General features: G+C 34.1%; 1 protein-coding gene across 1 annotated transcript in view; it reads right to left on the bottom strand.

Annotated features, from left to right (window-relative positions):
- LOC129221511 (kynurenine 3-monooxygenase-like) overlaps positions 1-15,486 on the bottom strand; it is a 73,753-nt gene that overhangs the window by 17,328 nt on the left and 40,939 nt on the right. The window contains exons 2-6 of the mRNA XM_054856002.1: positions 12,551-12,620; positions 11,613-11,803; positions 5,520-5,568; positions 3,058-3,145; positions 1,450-1,618 (exon numbers count right to left, since the gene is read on the bottom strand). Of these exons, the coding sequence (XP_054711977.1) occupies positions 1,450-1,618; positions 3,058-3,145; positions 5,520-5,568; positions 11,613-11,803; positions 12,551-12,620 (567 nt within the window). The remainder of the gene's footprint in view (positions 1-1,449; positions 1,619-3,057; positions 3,146-5,519; positions 5,569-11,612; positions 11,804-12,550; positions 12,621-15,486) is intronic.

Here is a 15,486-nt window from a genome sequence, read left to right as displayed (position 1 = left end):
GGGTAATTGAGACTACAATAGGAATAAACAATGTGGAGGGGGCCCAAAAATGTCATTTGTGACAGGCCCCGAAATTTCTGTGCCCGCCTCTGAAGGAGGGCAAGTCTTGCAAACTAACAAGGGGCCTGCCTTGGCCCGGAACGGCAATTTTTGAATCGGGAAAGAGAGTTGGAAGTCCTAATTAAGGGTCTAAATTTCAAGTATGCTTTGCAGCTAATGGGAACTATAGAATTGCTTTTCCTGTATTTCTTAAAATTTTCACTCGTTTAAAAGCTGCAAAATTAAAAATAAAAAAAACTTTGTTATTTTCCTTTTCTGACATTAGAAATTAAAAAAAAAAACTTTCTTCTGTTTTACGGTACAAAACATTTCGGGTTTGGGGGGGAGGGTAGCGGCCCGCCGAGCCCCCCCCCCCCCCCTCTGGATACATCCCTGCTGACATTTAGACCATTCCACTTGCCAAAACTTTTGAAGAAATTTTTACTCCCGATTTTGTCAATGGAAAACATGAGCATGAGACAGGGCTGACTTGAGTGGATATCTTTTTATTTCTATGAAAATGAAATTGCCATTGGAGTATTCTTCCTGCTTTTCTTAACACCGGATTTCGAGAAATCACAATCAATCTATTTAAACCTGAAATTGTAAAAAAAGGGAGCGTGTGACATTTGTGGGTCGCCTTTACTAAGCTATACATGCAATGCTAAAAACAAAACAAAAAAAGTAATAATTTTAAAAAAGAAATGGGTAACCAAAGTTAGAGAAATAGATAACCCAATAGTCAAATTTTATGAAAGCATATCACTCACTTTATTTTTTGGAGCATCTGCTTACCAGAGACATTGTGGAGAAAATAACGATTCAATGGTTTGCCAGCAGTCTTCTGGTCTGCTTTTGGTAATTTAAGGCTTGACCTTGGATGAGGTCATTTGGCACAAGGCTAATAATCATTATGATTACGCAATTTTGTGCAATAGAGTGCAGTTTGAATGCTTCAGTTGGAAAAATTAAGCTAAAAGCAATTATGTTTAAGAAGTTCGCGTATTATAAAGTTAAACTGCTTTGAAAGTAATTCACCTAATAAAAAAAAAAAAACATTTGATAACAAAACGGAACTACATCCAATTAAGTTTTTTCGGTTAAGAGGATGATTAATTTTTTTGCTGATTTTAAATTTTAAATATTTGTGAACATAAAATAATGTATAAACTAGGCCCCTAAGAAGTTTTTTTTTCCTTTTTAAGATTCAACATCTTCTTTCAGAACTCATGTAGCCAAGACTCTAAGTACACAAACGTGACCGAGCCATATACACATACAGAAAAGGCACCACTCTAAAATCTTTACGTGTAAAATATCCTTTTCATTCCCCTTTCCACGAAAAATATCACAGATTTTAATCTAACTCCTTAAAGAAACCTCGAACAAATGACAAATATTCCTACTCACATCTCCATCTTCTGTGGGAGGAATGCAAAGCTCCAAGTAACCATGTTCAATATAGAACTGACTGTAGTTGAATCTGGGCATCTTAAGCATTTGTCTTCGTACTGCCGAGTATGCACCATCGCAACCGATTAGCATATCGCTAGAATCTTCTTGCACTTGTCCGTCAGGTCTAAAATAAAAATAAATAGTAAATAAAATAAAACCATCGTAAGCCAAATGTAAAGAAACGGTAAACAAAAGCTAAGACTCAGGTTAATATTATTTCTGCTCAGAATTGCAAAGAAATGGTATTTTCAAAGCAATAAACTTATACAGTAAAACTTGTGAAGTTGACCACCCTTGTAAGTTGACCACCTGTCTAATTTGACCGCTTTTATCAATCACGGAATTAGCCATTACCATATAAATAAACCTCTGTAAGTTGACCACCTGTTTAAGTTGACCAATAAAGTAGTGCACCGCAAGTGATAAACTTACACAGGTTTCACTGTATTAATATTCTTACTTTGGGCGCCCATGTAGGGGGGCAAGAGGGGGCTCGAGTCCCCCCCCCTTAGAAATTAGAACTGCCTTGCTTTTAGTACTTTTTTCTTAGCAAAAATGTAAAAACATTTCTTTTCAAGCAATTAATGAATAAGTTATTAAAAATGTCAAATTTTAATGACTCTAATCTGTTCTGAAATCGGTTTCCATGAGGAAAATATCCTGCTAAACCATGGGGAAAATATCTGAGCCCCCCCCCCCCTTGTAATTTTGCATATGGGTGCCCTTGATTCTTACTCAGAACGTCATAGTTAAGAATTGTAGGAAAAAAATAACAAAAAAATGGCGTAGTCAAACCAAATGACCCAGATTATTATCATAATTACTAATCAAAACCTCCAGGGTTGGAATCGCAAGAAACCGCCATTTTCAAGCCTAAAGACTCAAATCATTAGTTTTTCAGTTGCTGCCCCCCCCCCTCCCCCCTAAACGTGTAAACTTTTGAGTGATGAAAAAGGTGAAAAGAAACTCTTGGTGTACCGTTTAGGCTTCCTGTGAAAATGTACAACTCACGCATTAAGAGTCTTTTTTTTTTTTTTTTTTTTTTTTAAAGCTGGACAAAGTGAATGGGGCCTGATAGTTGACACCTTCAATTTTCCTGAAACTTTCAGAATATTTTACTAGTATGGTGATAAAAAAAAAGTGGAGCTTCTTTCCTCTCTAATTTGACTTGTTGGCCCTCGAGTGGAGGTCAAAGTTTAGGGTCGTGAGTCCCGGTAAAAACAATTTTAAGGGATTCGTACAAACTAGAGACTAGGCAAAGCTAACTCTGCTGAGTTTTTTATCTCATAAATTGCTTTAAAACAAATGTCTTGATATAGTCCACCTCAGGATTGTAGGCATTCGTTCCTGGACGAGTCCACTTCAAAACTGATTAAAAAATAGAGAAGAGAGGAGTGAGACATAATCAAGTGTTGGTGAAACTCGTTTTATTTGTGATGCGTCGTCGTTGAGTTTAGGGGTTTAAAGGATTTTTGAAATTTGTCGCTTTTGTCGCTAGATGAACACTTAAGGTTTTTGTTTGTTTGTTTTTGAAAGTTGACAAAACAAATAAAGGAAACTTACGTTAAAACTTTGTATTTCCCATCATCGAAACGGCTGTCTAAAAATTTGTGTTTGAAAAATACTTCAACATTAGAATTCTTCTCAGCAGCTAGGAAGAGAAAAAAAAAAATTGAGAAAAAAAAGATTAAATAAGAACAAAAAAAAAAAAAAAAAAAAAAAAACTAAAAAGAATAATGTATAAGCCCAGTAATTTAGAATGTTATTAAGTACTACTGAATAACTACACTGTTGAAATAGTTTTAAAACCGTACACAGATAAGACAAATCATATATTCAAAAGCAGAATAGAAGGATCAACAGTCGGGGCCCATTCCTTTCTGATTCAAGGAATCCCGTAAAATTTGAATGGGCCCCCGACTGTTGATCCTTCTATTCTGCTTTTGAATATATGATTTGTCTTATCTGTGTACGGTTATAAAACTATTTCAACAGTGTAATTATTCAGTAGTACTTAATAACATTCTAAATTACTGGGCTTATACATTATTCTTTTTAGTTTTTTTTTTGGTTTTTACGCAGTCGGGTTTTTTGTTTTTATTTAATATTTTTTTATTTTACACTTTTTCGTTAATTTTCATTGACTTTGTTACTATGACTATGAGACGGTATATTTCGCAATCTTGTCATTTCATTGAGAGAGTTTGTTTGTATCGTGATGTTTATTAAGTAACTTGCGGTGGTCTAAACTACTGACAATTAGTCCCTCTAGGGACCTAACTCGGCTTAAAGCTACATGTGCTTCACCTTCGGCAAAAATGATCGAACTTCAGTCAACAACAGTACAGCTATATAAACAGCCTGTACAACTCATGATGATGCGAAATAGGAAACGTCGTCAGTCAAGTCTTTCTTTCTTTTGGTGCTTAATTGCACAGTTATATTTTGACGAGGACTACAACCTGTGTGCCTTGCCTCCCTTATGCATGATATATATTTTTATTACACATATAATAAAACACATGAAAGAATTTATATCACAAAGATGGGAAAGTACAACCGGAGCGAGGTTGGGAGTCGAACCCAACGCTTTAAGTGTGCCAATGTCAAACAGTCACTCAGACCGCTCGGCCACTGAGGCCCCGTCCAGTCCCCAAATCTTTATCGCGAAACTCAGTCCCTTGAATCAAGGCAAAAACAAATGCAACATGTTAGAGAGGAAAATCGAATTAGTAGACTTTCTTTCTTTTGGTGCTTATCTCACGGGTTTATTTTGATGAGGACTACAATCTGAGTGTCTTGCCTTCGTTACGCATCATATATTTTTTATCACAGTAGAGACTCATATCAAGAACACATGAAAGAATTTGTCGCACGCAGGTAGCGTGCGACACAGTGTGCGACACCCAGCGTACGCCGATCCCAAACTGACAAAATGGCAACTGGTTTTTGAAATGGTACTTTTGATTACTGTCATGTGTTTAGTGACACTCTCAAGTTAAGACAAATCGATTGACGTAAGAATTACCAAAATTGGATAAGGCGTTTAGCCTGTAGAACGCCACATAGGAACGGACATATCTACATGGACTGATAAACACATTACTCTCCTTTGCGTCGCGCATGCGCAGTCGGGTAAAAATCAAAACAAATAATTCTTCACAGTCCACTTGGCTGGAATGCAAAGCCTACAAGAACATATTATCAAATTATTATTCCGTGGTGCGAGTTTCATCGTTGAAACACGCGGGTTACTCAATCATCGGCTATTATGTATAAGGGGATGGGGTAAATTTTTGAATCTTATGACCTTATGAGTAAACCTCTCTTTTCAATTCGATCAAATTTCATTCTGAAAAACTTCGGTGCTTTATACATCTAGTCCAAGTTTTTAATCACATACATCTAGTCCGAGTTTTCAATCACACACATTATCACTCATTTGAATTAGTGTGTTCGGCTCTGATAACAAGAATCTTAACCATCGACGAATTTATTAATGTTTGGTTTGAAAGAGTTAGTTAGAAGTCTAATCCTCACATAAATAATAGCTGGTGATCGAGTAATGCGCGTGTTTCAACAATGAAACTCGCGCCAAAGCATGATTAATTTGATAATATGTTCTGGTAATGTTTAGTATGCAGGGAAAGGCATCATCGTGACAAGGCTGAACTCGATCCGGTAACTTAACTGCTTTACTGATAAGACTGTCAATTTAGGGGAATGAAAAAACGAAAAAATGGTCAACAATAACCGATTTTAGGGTTAATCCACTGCAGTGAGGGTTAAAATTACAACTAACAAAATATCACCAAACAGGCAATGACTTCGTTCAAATGTAGTAGCAATTTTCACCCGTCATACCTTGACAGGCGACTTTTTAATACATAAATAATTTTCAAAAAATTACCGTAGTTAAAAACAAACTTTTTTGGCTTTTGATTTTCGAAAAAAAAAATAAATAAATAAATAAAGCGCATTGGTACGTGTATAATAACTTGAGGAAAACTTTTGAAGAATCTTACCTGTAAGAAGGGTTTCGTTTAAAAATCTCCTGCCCACAGAATAAATGCACTACAGATAAAACAATAGTTAATTAATCATTAGGAATAAAATCAATATTGAAAAAAATTTTAGTCACACGAAACAGCTAATTAGACCCCGTAAGAGCTTGAACTATAGGGAGAAACTAGGGAGGTTTGATCCACCCTCTCTTTTTCATACTTAAACATTCATTTAACTGATGAGCATCAGTGACAGCATGGTATCAAGTAAAATCATAAGTTTTTATTTTTTGGTCAATTTCAAATAGAATCAAGGAGCAATCACTTGTAATATCTTTTTCAGGCAAAAATGTAATTTTTGTTGCAAGTTTTTCTCTCCTACGTTATTTGTAATTAACAAAACCAGAAGTAAATTGAATTATTTGCGTACTCAGTTCAACATGCTAAAAGACTGCATAATTTCTTTTCTTTTTTTTTTTTTTACTTTCTTTCACCTTATATTTTAAGGTGTTTTTATTTTTTTAAATTTATGGTAAAATCCATTTCAATTCAACAAGAGGTGTAACTTGATGGTCTCGGATTTTTTTGAATTTAATGCATGTTAAAATTCATAAATTTTTTTTAAAATCTGTTGTTTTTTTTTCCCCAAAAAAATCCTGGGCTTAGAAACAGGCCGCCAAAGATGGCGGTCCTGTCATGATATCGCACTTGGGATTTTCGTCAAAATATTTAAAGTACATTATCTCAGGAACTGTAGAACATATTTTGTTGCGATTTATTTTATTTAAAGGGATATTTTTCCTGTTTGAAAAAATATGCAACATTTTAAAATATGTGCTTAAGTTTTTTTCCACAGTCTTTCCTTAAAAGAAGTTAATATTATTTCTTCTTTCTTTCAAAAATGCATATTTTAAAATTTTTTTTTTTTACAGTTCATTAGTACCACTGAGCACTACGTTCCCTAAAAAAGACGAGTGCAACAAGTGGCCAGAAAACACTATAAATTAAGTTATATAGAGAAATTTGATCAGATCCATGTCTGATTTAGAGTCTTTAGAGTTTTAGTCTGATAGAGAGATTTGATTCTTTCATTTTGAGTCATCACTTGATCCAGGAGTTTTATTTTTTATGAAAACAAGAACGCAGTATCCAGCCGATTCGCTGCATTTCCCGACGAAACCTTTCAGCGTAGCGTCAAAAAAATCGGCAAGTGTAATGCCATCTTGTTCTCACTAAATTCCATGGGCGTCGCTGGCTCTTTGTTATTGGGGGGGGGGGGGGGGGCGATTGATGCAATGCAGAACAATCACCAAGGAGTTATCCCCCCCCCCCATTTTTTTAACAGGAACTTTAATTTAGTGATGTACAAAGAAACGGGAAGCCTTCCATCTCAAAAAAAATAATAATGAAACAATGAATTATAAGTGAGAATTAAATACCTGTGTGCTGAAAAGTAAAAGAAGATAAAACAAAGTTAATAGGCACAAATTTTCAGGAAACAGCAAGCACGTGTTTCGAAGTTACAAGGAACCCTTTTTCTTCCTTAAAGAAGGGAGTTTATGGATAGCTCATTTTTATTGGTCGTGTTTGTTCATCAACATTATTTCTATATATATTATCTGGAAAATTTTATCAGCATTGAGCGAAAAAAGTTTTAACGATGAAAATCGATAACAACGGATTTTTTGCAAGTTTTGTAGGAACAGTATTAATGAAAGAGTTTTTCTTTAAAAAAACTAAATCTACTTCTGTTGATAAAAATAATTTTTTGAAAATACTCACAAGCAACAATGTACGTAAATTCACACAGTGACCTAATACACACAAAAACCTTTTTCTTTAAAATAACAAATTAAATCAAAACTTTATGTATTTCACTTTTCTTTTATAGTCTTATACCAATGTTCACTTTGCAAATCAGTTTAATTAACTAGAGAGAAAATATTTAAATTTTAGATAAAAATTAGATGCGCAAGGAAGGGGAATTCTCCTCACATTTAGGTGAGTAAAAACTAAAAGTTAAAAATTCAGCTTTTATTTACGTTTTATAATTCTCTGGATATTTTATAATCCTAGATTGTTATTAATAATCTTGATCAATGACTGAGAATTGAGTAAATTTTTATCGCTACATCAATATATTTAAATAAATAAAATTGAAATTTTATACTAATAACAAAACAATAAAATATAATTTTAAAAGAAATTCCTTAATGAGTTCTCATTTGCTGCGACATCTGTCCCGGTAGATTTTAAAAACTGGTACGGGGTTTTTTTATTTTTAGAAATTTCAAAACTAGAAATGTTTCAAGAATGTGATATTTTGACTGCTTCATTTTGAAGCAGCTTAAATTGTTCATATAACTGTTAACTTTATATAATGTAACGTAACTTAATTATTGCTTATGGGAACTTTCAAGTTAAATAGTATTATCAATTATATTGCACAGTTTCTGGTTCCAAGGGTTCTGCACACAAACTTTTTAATTAAATATAATTTTCCACTACATCTTGTTGTATGGTACAGTTGTGTATAACTTAAAGGACAACATTTTATAAAATTATAATTGTAAAAATGAATGTTCTCAACATAAATTATTACAGGCCAAAGCGGAAGAATCACACCTCATGATTCGACCAGGCCGGATGCTTCATTCAATCCCTTCATTGTAATGCGGTTTTTTACTACAGAAAAAAAAAACCAAAAGATTTGTGAACCATTTTAAATTTACCATTAATTAGGAATTCCAACGAAACTTCGAGTTTTCAGTATTTATACCAGTAACGTCTTCCTTCAGTAATGTACGCATTCATTTAAATGAAAATTTTACATATGTTTATAACAAATGAAATTTTGAAAAAAATTTCTACAATTAACAAGAAAAAATTTGAATTTTAAGAACTTAAATTAATTTTTAGTGCATTTTTGATCACTATTCTTGCAAGCCAAAAGATAATCAAAGAACGAGATTAAGATATTTTTTCTATGGTGGAGAGGAAGAGAGAAACCAGAAACCTCTCTTCAGTTGTAAAATATTTTAGAAGTAATGTAATGTATTAGAAAAATATGGATAAAATATTTTATGATGTGAATCGTCAATAAATAGTAAAATACTATTATTTTCATGTAGTCGAAAATTTATACTATCAATAGCGCAATATCATTATTTTCGTTTGAAATATTCTTCGATTAACTTAGCTCGTAGCAAGTTGATGAAAAGTATGAAAAATAAAAATGAAATACCGAAAACTTTCTTATAATATTCAATTTTTCGACAAAGGCTTATTTTACCAGTGAAAAAAGGTAGGGGGGGGGGGGGGGGTAAAGTCATTTTAAAATTATTCATATGAATAAAAAACTCAAACAGCTTTGTAAACGAACACATTTCAAAACCGTTTCAAGGTTCATGTCTAGGCAAAGAGAAAACATAAGAAAAGAAAAAATATCTGATACCAATTTAAACTCTAATGTCGATGGCGCTAAACGAATCGAGGGGATCCCTAAAGGGAACAGAAATTTGAGAGATATATTTCTAATGAGGGTGTCTTCAAATATTTTTTGAGAGAACCTCCAATAGCTGTACATCGTAATGCCTTTTTCTACGAAAAATAAAAGAGAGTAGTATACTTACTATAAAAGAGTTAAAACGGGCCTTGAAGTTTTGGAGAAATTGATAATGATGGTTAATTCGAATTACAGAATTATTTTTTGTCCGAAGATTGCTGTTCAAACAGCTATATTTGGATAGAAAATAACATACACTATTTGCAGGGGACAGGTTCGACCTAAGGGACCTTAATTCGACCTTGATCTCAATTCTAAGGAAACATTTTCTTCTAAGACCATGTGATCAAGGGGAAGGAAACAGGAAGCGAACCCCACTAAAGATTTATCGCCCCCATCCGAGTGGTCAGAAAGATGGTGGAGGGATTTTAATGGTTGATCGTCGTTTTAATGAGTTTTGTTAGTAGGAGGTGGGGAGTAAGATACAGGAAATAAGAAAAGGAAGAAGTAAAGGACAAGAAAGTAAACGGACAGCGAATAGTGTGGGAATCAACTGTCTTTCAGAAGGTTCCTCAAATGTTATAGATAAGGCAGTTTTTGCTGGACAGGGGGTGTCATTTTCTGTTCGTTTTCTTGGTAGATAGCAGTTCTATTTTGAGCCAATTTTTTTTTTTTTTTTTTTTTGTCACAAATGAGTAAAACCAGAAAATTTTTTGTATGCGCTTTTTTTAATTCTCAAATATTGAGGGGGACTTTTCACGAGTTCAAAATATTGAGGGGGACGTATCCCCCCCTGTCCCCCGTGCCAACGACGCCCGTGCTAAATTCAACATCCTGAATAAAATGGCGACTCAAAATTAAAATTTCGCTATATGACCAAAGTGTTTTCCTGCCATTTTTTGCGATTTTTTTTTTTTTTTGGATTTTTGAGGTCTGCCATAATGTAAAGAGTTCCTTAAAAAAAAAAAAAAACTTTTTTTTTCAAATGCCTTTAAAATCTGTTAAACAAAAAAGTGGAAGCTCTCCTTTTCAGGGAACGTAGTGCTCAGTGACACTAATAAAAACACTTTTCAAAAGACTGAGGAAAAAAGGCAAAAGCACACATTTCAAAATGTTGCATTTTTTTAAGCAAAAAAGAATATCCTTTTAAATAAAACAAACCGCAACAAAATATGTTCCACAGTTCCTGTGATTATGTACTTTAAAGATTTTGACGAAAATTCCAATCATGATAGGACCACTATCTTTGGCGGCCTGTATCTCGGCCCAGAAATTCTTTTAGGCAAAAAAAAAAAACTTTTTCTTAATTTTATTATGAATTTTTACGTATGTTAAATTCAAAAAATCCGAGACCATCAAGTTACGCCCCTTGTTGAATTGACATGGATTCATCCTTATTAATTTATTTTGATGCTAAAATGGCTATTGAGGAAGATTCAACCAACATTACTTCTGAGAGGATTGACCCAGGTTGAATCTCCCTTTTACTTGATGGTGTAACATTTTTTGAAGTATACACAGAGTGCGCCAAACAAATTTTAAACCTGCCATTATGTAAAAAAAAAATTAATGATAAAATAAAATACAGTAAACTTTACAAATTAAAAGCCCTCAATTATTAACTGATCTTTTTTCACTATAACTGAAGGGCCTCATTTTATGAAAATTGTACTTTATAATATGAAAATCCAAAAAAAAAAAAAAAAACCGATAAAAGGCAAAGGTGGTAGTAAACGTACCAAATCGAGAATTTTGACAGAAACCCCTGTCAAATCTGAAATTGAGATGATGTACAATATGGGAAGGATACATCTCAAAACATTAAGAAAAATAGCAGGAAGCAAACAAAGAAGGGAAAACTAGATTGGGCTTCAGATAACGAATGTGAACAAAAACAATTTCATGTCTCAAAGTTATGTAGGTGATGACATGATTTTAAAAACTTCCAAACATTTATTATATCTCAATATTCTGTCAGCCGGTTATCACATCCAAAGGCTGCAGTTTCTTGGACGCGTCAGTATAGTCAATTACCGAGCTGTAGCCAGATGTCATCTCATTAAAGCAGAGAGTGCCGACAAACTGATAAAGTAAATGAGCTAAATTTTCACGTAGCATTTTCAAGCCTCTCTTACTTTTAGATCAACCCAGATCTTTTTTTAATAAAAAATGGGGGCGGGGGAGGAAAGAACAGGAAGAGTGGGACAGGAATTAACTGATCAATAATCCACAACAGTTGAACATTTTTACTTTAAGTTGTTTAAAAAAAATAAAAAAAATTTCTCCGACATTATTTTTATTTCTTATTAAAATTTCCCTTTCCCGAGGCACGTTCATTTATTTCTTCTCTCTGTTTTAATAGTAAGGAATGTTTTTGAAAAACATTCTAAACATTCTGAGTAGAATGTTTTTGAAAAACATTCTACTCAGCGTTCTGGGTGGGAGAGGGTGGGCACGGGACTTGTGTGACTCCCACTCTGGTTGCGCCACTGCAGATATGTTAAACTTATAACCTTGCTTCACGGGTTAAAAAAAGAAATAGATGTTTTACGGACAGTATAGGGATTGAAAAATATATTTTCAAATAAGGAGAACATGTTAAATCTCACTTGTCCTCGGTTGTCATATGGTACCGGTGTTCGTTTCCCGCTCGTGGAATGAACCATCCTTCCCTTCATGGGGATGCCATGCTTGTCGATCACTTCCTCTTCGAGGCCCGCCAGTCGGAGGGCTGATCGGCCCCTCACGGATAGGGCCAGGTTGATGCTCCGGCCCGCGACAACTTCCATGGTGCGGATGTCTATTGGAAAGGAATACTATTAAAAGTCAAGGAATAAAGCAACTGATTTATTTCAACAACATATCTCAAACATAAAGAGTGGTCCAAAAGGGGGCGCCGTTAGTTTCTCACAGTGACAAAACCTGTATAGCGGCAATACAGGGGTGCCCCCTCCTAAGGGCAAGGGTGCATCCCCCCACCCCCAAAATATCACGAAGACCCGTAAAAGTAAGAACCTTCCCCTCAAAAAAGTGAAAAATAACCCTCAAAACACCCCCCGCCCCTAAAATTTTCAGTGGCGCAGTCTGCCCCCTAGGTGGGCACCCCTGGACAATGCACTTCAGTTCTACATTCTAGTCGCACCCCTGTATCCCTGTACTTTGTCCGCCCTGATAACATGATACGACTGCATGCGTTGATAAGCACGTTCAGAAAAGAAACCCAATGAATCTGTTGAAAGTAGAGAATTCGGATTAAAAGAAGAAAAAAAAAAAAGGTTTACATTGGTACCTGCAATTAACACCTACGACCTAACCCGTTTTCCATTTGATTAGCGAAATGTCGAAAATTTTAATCGCAATGATCGTCTTTCTTCCTTTTATCATGGAAAAATTTTCTTGTTCTAGTTTTTGAAAACCTCAACTCAGTCGGATTTTTGTTTGATGTGAAGGGGTTTCTATGTATAACATGGCAACTTTATCATTTCGCAACTTAATCTATTAGCTAAGCAAGACGTATTCAGACGAAAAAGAAATTGAAACAACTCACCATCTCTGTATTCGTAAAGTTTGACATGGACACCTTTGTTCCCAAGTATACAAGCACATAGCGAGCCCACCTGAGAAAAACAAAAAGGTTATGTTAGTTTATTATTATTATTATTTTTCAATAATTTGTAGGATAACGCAAAGAAATCGTTTTAAAGTTACCAAATCTGTTCAATAGTAAGAACTTTAAGACTAATTGAACAAGAACTATTTTTCCATTCAATTTGAATTTTTTGACTCTTATAGCAGGGCGTTTTATTAAAATTAAAGTATTTTTCAGGCCCAGGATAAGTTATTTTTCTGAAGAATATATTTCAAGTATTTAGAAATTCTAAAACAATGACAGTCCATTCATAATTTCAAATTATCATGGTTTTCCGGGGGGAAAAAGAAAGATTGGGGAAATAAAATGAACTCACAAAAAGAATCGACCTAATTTATCGAAATACGTAGAAATGAGTTATCCTGAACTGAGGAGAGTAACCTCAGATAAAAGAGAAAAATATGTTTAAAAATAAGAAAATCGTATTTTGGCTAATCGCTAACAAACCATACATTTTTTTTTTTGCAAATTTTCATGTTTGAAATTTTCATGTCTAGTCATTGATCTAGAGTTGCAAGTTTCTGATCATCCTCCAATTTTCTTTGATTTATTTCTGGGGCTTGACTTCAGTCTACAGCTGTTCTATTTATCATTGCACGTTCTATTTTTCTACGTACCGTAAAACAGTACAACTTTGTGCAAAGGGGGCAATAATGGGCCACTGTTGTCATGGCGATGATTTTGCTCTCTGGTGGCCTCTTTTTCGAATTTACGAGCTCCAAAAAAAAAAAAAAAATCACCAGGTTGTGTTACCATTTAAGTAATTAAAGACGCTTTATCAGAGATTGCCATTGTTTTTGTATAACTTAAATTAGTCGTTCTTAGTGCGTGATTCGACTCACTTGTGGAAAAGCTAAGTCTCCTTTGGGCAGACCACTTATACTGTTTTAAAAGATCTGGTAAGTTCAGATTTGCTTTACTAACTTTTCAATTATGAATTAAGCCGCTTGTTGACTCAAAATGTTTCATAGTTTTCACAAGCTCTCAACATTTATCGAAAATGGGAATGTTGGGGTACAACAATGGCCCACCTATTTTTCACGGTTTTTAGTGGCTTGGAGCTTCATTTTATTCTCTGTACGGATGCTTTTGTCATATTTTGTGTTATTTATTGCAAATAATGGCAAGAAAAGACAGAAGAGAACTTAAGGGTCGCCCTATCGCCCGTACTCCAAGGAGTTTTTGAAGAAGGTGCTGACTGAACTCCGGACCAAATACAAACTGAGATAATTTTTAAAAATTATTTATTTCGATGGGATTTGGAATAAGAAATGGGATTTCGCATTTCAGCTATCATTTTTTTTTTTTTTTAAATCTCGTTTTCAGACTTACGTATTTTCTGAGACCTAAGTATAGATACTTAGTCTTTAATTGTTGAGATTTTTCCAGTTTTCAAATGTTTCTACGTCAAACTAGGCAGATAATAAAGAAAGTTACTTACGTTTACTATGTTGAGCGTTATTAATTACTTGAGTCGACACGTGATGATTAAGTATTAAAAAATTGAAAAAAAAAAAAAAAAAAAAGATAAATGATAGACTAAAAAAATTCTACTAAAGTTTCAAGCAGAGGACAACGTGCAGTCTCAGACAACAATAGACCAGATCAAGTTTTCACTGTATTTTCTAGGTTAAATTGAGGTGGCTCATAGTTGTACCTTGTAGGGGTACAACTATGGTTCCAGGGGGAAAAAGTTCCCTTCCTCTTCTTTCCAACTTAGATTTTTTTTAAACATTTTATTCGATAGATGAGATGTATAGCTAACATTGCTAAAGTCCTCATATTTCTCAATCAAAGATGTACACGGAATTTTCATTGAAAACATCGAAAAGTGGCCCATAGTTGGACCATTTTACGGTACATCTTTCATTCTACAGATGACAGGCAAGGCACCTCTAGGTACAGTGGCGTGTTGAGAAAATATTCATTCATACGTAACACATTCATATATGCAATATGCATATACATGAGGAAAATATCATAGGGGGGAGGGGAAAGAGGGACCAGAGACTGCCCGACCTCCCCCCCCCTTCCTCTTCAATCCAAAACATTTTTATCTGTAAATAATTAGACAATGCTGATAATTTAAAATAGAAAAAAATAGCCGCATACCGAATGTTTTTCAAACGAAAAAAAAAAAAAACCTTCGGAAAAATTAAGTGGGGCAAAGAGTTAAATGTTTTGATTCTTAACCATGCATACGCTTCTAAAAACTAATTTAAAAATGTCTCAATTGTGAATGGAACAAAATAAATAGTTTCCACACAACCAGTTCACGTGGTGAGTTGCGGATTAAGGTATTAAGGATTAAAATCATTCGTTCAGAAACACTTCGCAGCTTATCTGGTTGTTTGAGAATACTTTCAAACAACTGAATATAAGTAGTTTAAATCCTAGTTGCACATTTGTTTTGTATACCGAAGAATAAGTTGAAGAAATTTACAGTTTAAAATCCCCACATATGTTCCAAAATTAAAAAATAACAATTTTACAACGTGATAAATACTATCTATAGAATGATATATTTGAAATCATATCATTGTAGCTCACGTATTTAGGATTATGTTACAAAATCAAATATTTTCACAATACTTGATGACGAAATGAATCCCAACATTTTTTGAGTGAATTAAATGGTTGTAGATAAATGATTTCGTTAGGAATAAGATCAAGGTTCTTCAGTTAACAACGTCATCGCTTAGTTTTGCTTCCGCAGCACGAAGAAGATAATTGCTGTTGACAGAAAGCTCAAAGATTTCGCTTTCAAAACAATTTTTTTATTGATAAACCATTGAAACTTCTTAGTGAAAAATCTTGACGTTATATTCGGGTGA

The sequence above is a fragment of the Uloborus diversus genome, chromosome 4, assembly GCF_026930045.1.
Source record: "Uloborus diversus isolate 005 chromosome 4, Udiv.v.3.1, whole genome shotgun sequence".
NCBI lineage: Eukaryota > Metazoa > Arthropoda > Arachnida > Araneae > Uloboridae > Uloborus > Uloborus diversus.
This window is presented reverse-complemented; position numbering and strand designations above follow the sequence as displayed.